Source organism: Lycium barbarum, chromosome 1 (assembly GCF_019175385.1).
Source record: "Lycium barbarum isolate Lr01 chromosome 1, ASM1917538v2, whole genome shotgun sequence".
Lineage (NCBI taxonomy): Eukaryota > Viridiplantae > Streptophyta > Magnoliopsida > Solanales > Solanaceae > Lycium > Lycium barbarum.
This window is the reverse complement of record NC_083337.1, coordinates 24,077,770-24,081,482: the sequence shown is the minus strand read 5'-3', so window position 1 is coordinate 24,081,482 and position 3,713 is coordinate 24,077,770. Positions and strand designations below refer to the sequence as shown.

At 43.8% G+C, this 3,713-nt stretch overlaps 1 protein-coding gene across 1 annotated transcript; it reads right to left on the bottom strand.

Moving 5' to 3' along the window:
* Window positions 1-1,809: 1,809 nt before the first annotated feature.
* On the bottom strand, window positions 1,810-2,454 carry LOC132610673 (uncharacterized). Its single transcript, XM_060325010.1, has one exon. The coding sequence runs from the start codon at window positions 2,452-2,454 to the stop codon at window positions 1,810-1,812; it is 645 nt and encodes a 214-aa protein (XP_060180993.1).
* Between the last annotated feature and the right edge of the window lie 1,259 nt (window positions 2,455-3,713).

Here is a 3,713-nt window from a genome sequence, read left to right as displayed (position 1 = left end):
GGCAATATGTATGAATGAATGGCCCTTTCGACAGTATGGATGAATGAATGGCCCTCTCGACAGTATGAATTTATGAATGGCCCTCTCGGCAGTATGTGTGAATAAATGGCCCTCTCGGCAGTATGTTTGAATGAATGGCCCTCTCGGTAATATGTGTGAATGAGTGGCCCTCTCGGCAGTATGTGTGAATGAATGGCCCTCTCGGTAGTATGTGTGAATGAATGTCCCTCTTGGCAGCGGAATGTAAACATGCAATGGCCCTCTCGACATGGCCCTCTTGGTAGTAGAAAGTAAACGTGCAATGGCCTTCTCGGCATGGGCCTCTTGGCAGGAGAAAGTAAACGTGCAATTGCCCTCTCGAAAGTAAACAGTAAACATGCAATGGCCCTCTCGGCAACAGAAAGTAAACGTACAATGGCCATCTCGACAGCAGGAAAGTAAATAAAGAAAATGACAGATAAAGCCCTTTCGGGTGGATAATCTTTTTTCCGTTCATTATGTGAGTTTTTGACCCTTATGGCCAGATATGCCTCTTTTTTCGTTTTTCATTTTGACCCTCTCGGCTGGACATGTCTTTGTCTCTCGTTCTTGTGAGACCCTTCTGGTCGGATATACCTTTAGGCTCGTCCATTTCTTACCTTTTTGGTCGGACGTATCCTTGTCCATTCACTTGTGTTGTACCTGATATTCAAATGAGTTGTTCTTGCCGGACTTGGCCTTCACAGTTCTGTCGCTTTCCCGTTAAAACCTACATCCACAGAAAAATTGTGAGTTGCCTAAAAGGCTGATTAGTATTGTTGTCCTCCCATCTGGTGGCTCTTCTTGATGTCCTTTTGAACCCTCTAGGCCTCGGCATTTCTAGAGATGGTTTTAGAGCATACTTACACTAACGGGTGTATATTTTTATTTTTGAAATCTACAGTACAAATTAGTAAAGTGCATTGTTCTATATATCTTTTGTCATGACATATGACCTTGAGCGCGGTCTTCCAGATCCCCCGGGAGGTATGACTGCTGGTTTCCGAACTTGATGGAAGAATCTTAAGACCTTTTTCGAAAATTTTGTCTCAGTTTTGGGTTTGCTTTGAGCGGCCCCTGCTACTTCTCATCATCCGGTAATTTTTGAGGTTCCCTAAAAAATTCTACCCCAGTGTAGGGTCTTATTGTTCTATCTCCCTGTTGATTGTTCCTGATAAGAATTTTTGATATCCTCAAAAAATTCTGCCCCAGTGTGGCGTCGACACTGGCCAATCCTTGTGTCAGTCCTCATAGTTTGATCTCATCGCTTTTATCCTTCTTTATTATCTCTGGGTTTTCCTAATGGTTTATGAGTTTTTCTTTTGTGACGACTGAGCTTGAAAGCGCCTACATATCCTATCGCAGCAGGAATTCAGGTCAAACATAGTTCAGGACAAAGTAATTGAGCTTTGCTTTTACTAATAAAGCGACCGGGTCCGATATGGATTGCCCACGTCTCCCACTGTGGGGAAGTCAAGTCATTAAGTATTTTATTACATAGATGATTTGTTGTTTTCCTATTTTAGTACGATTACAAGCCGGAGCTACGATTACAAGGAAATAAAAATGATATTACAAGAAAATGGCATCCTAAATGCAGTATTTGTTAAGCGCGTTTGCATTGATGGCCTTGGGCCACTCTTGTCCGTCCATCTCGGCTAGGACTACGACTTCTCCTGAGAGTCATTTCCTGTCCATGTATGGTCCTTGCCAATTCGGCACAAATTTCCCTTTATATTCCTCTTGGTAAGGGAAGACTCGCTTGAGTGTGAGTAGTCCGATCTAGAAAAGTCAGGTTCTGACCCGTTTGTTGAAGGCTCGAGACATTCTTTGTCTGTATAGCTGTCTGTGGCACACTGCCACCATTCTCTTTTCCTCTATCATGGCCACTTGTTCATCACGATTTCTAGCCCATTCTGCATCTTGCAGCTTCACCTCTTTGATGATCCGGAGCGAGGGGATTTCAATTTCTATAGGTATGACCACTTCTGTACCGTAGACAAGGAGATATAGAGTTGTCTTTGTGGAAGTGTGGGTCATCGTCCGGTACCCCAACAAGGCATAAGGCAGTTGTTTGTGCCAATTCCTGTAGTTGTCGATCATCTTCCTCATGATTTTCTTGATGTTTTTGTTGGCGGCCTTTATGGCTCCATTAATCTGTGGCTGGTAGGCGGTAGAGTTTCTGTGGGTTATCTTGAATTGTACGCGAATTTCCTTCATCAAATGACTGTTTAAATTGGCACCATTGTCTGTAATGATTGATTTCGGTACACCAAAGCGACATATCATATTATTTTTGACAAAATCATCCATGAACTTCTTGGTCACTGACTTGTTTGAGGTGGTTTCCACCCATTTAGTAAAGTAGTCGATGACGACTAAAATGAAACGATGTCCATTAGAGGCCGAGGGCTCAATGGGTCCTATGATGTCCATCGCCCATGCCACGAAGGGCCATGGCGATATCATCGCATGTAACTCGGTGGGAGGAACCTTGATTAAATCCCCTTGTATCTGGCATTAATGGCATTTCTGTACGAATTTACACGAATCATGCTCCATGGTCATCCAGTAGTATCCTGTCCTTACGATTTTCTTTGCAAGGGCAAATCCGTTCATGTGAGGACCGTATGCCCCTGCGTGTACCTCTCCCAGTAGTTTTTTAGCCTCTTCGACTTCTACACACCTGAGTAAGCAGAGGTTGGATGTCCTTTTGTACAATAATTCTTTGTTCAGGAAGAAACCATTGGCCAGCCTTCTGATGGTCTTTCTCGTATTTGCTCAACTCTCTAGGGGGTATTCTCCCTTCTCTAAGTATGTCTTGATGTCAGCGTACCATGGTTGGCCATCCGGCTTGGCCTCAACGTGGGCGCAGTGAGCCTGTTCTTCTCTTAAAATGATCTCCAGAGAGTCGATGTGAGCACTTTTGGGGTGCTAGATCATGGAGGCTATCGTTGCCAATGCATCAGCAAACTCATTTTGGGCTCTCGGGGTATTTTTGAAATCAACGTTATTGAATCTCCCACATAGTCTTCGCACCAGATTCACATATGGGAGTATCATATCCGTTTTGGTCGCCCAACTTCCTTTTACCTGATTTATAAGCAAATCAAATTCCCCGATTACCAACAACTACGGTATGTTCATGTCCAATGCCATCCTGAGGTCGAGGACACATGCTTCGTAATCTGCCATGTTGTTAGTACACCAGAAGTTGAGCTTCGCGGCCATCAGATAGTGATGTCCTATCTCTGATATCAATACCGCCCCGACGGCTGACCCTTTGTAATTGACTGCCCCATCAAAGAATAGTCTCCAACCTGTGCATGGTTCCGTCAACTCTCCCTCTATAGCCAGCACTTCCTCATCTGGGATGAAAGGTTGTAGAGGCTCAAACACATTATCGACAGGGCTTTCTGCTAGTAAGTCAACCAGGGCTTTTCCTTTGATTGATTTTTGGGCTACGTATATGATATTGAATTCACTTAGCAACATCTGCCAATTGGTAAAATTTCCCACGGGCATCGGTTGCCTGAAAATGTATCTTAATGGATCCATTCTTTATATAAGGTGGGTGCTGAACACTGATAGGTAGTGCCTTAGCTTTTGAACGATCCAAGTTAGAGTGCAATAGGTCTTCTCTACGAACGTGTATCGTGCATCGCAGGATGTAAACTTCTTGCTGAAATAGTAAA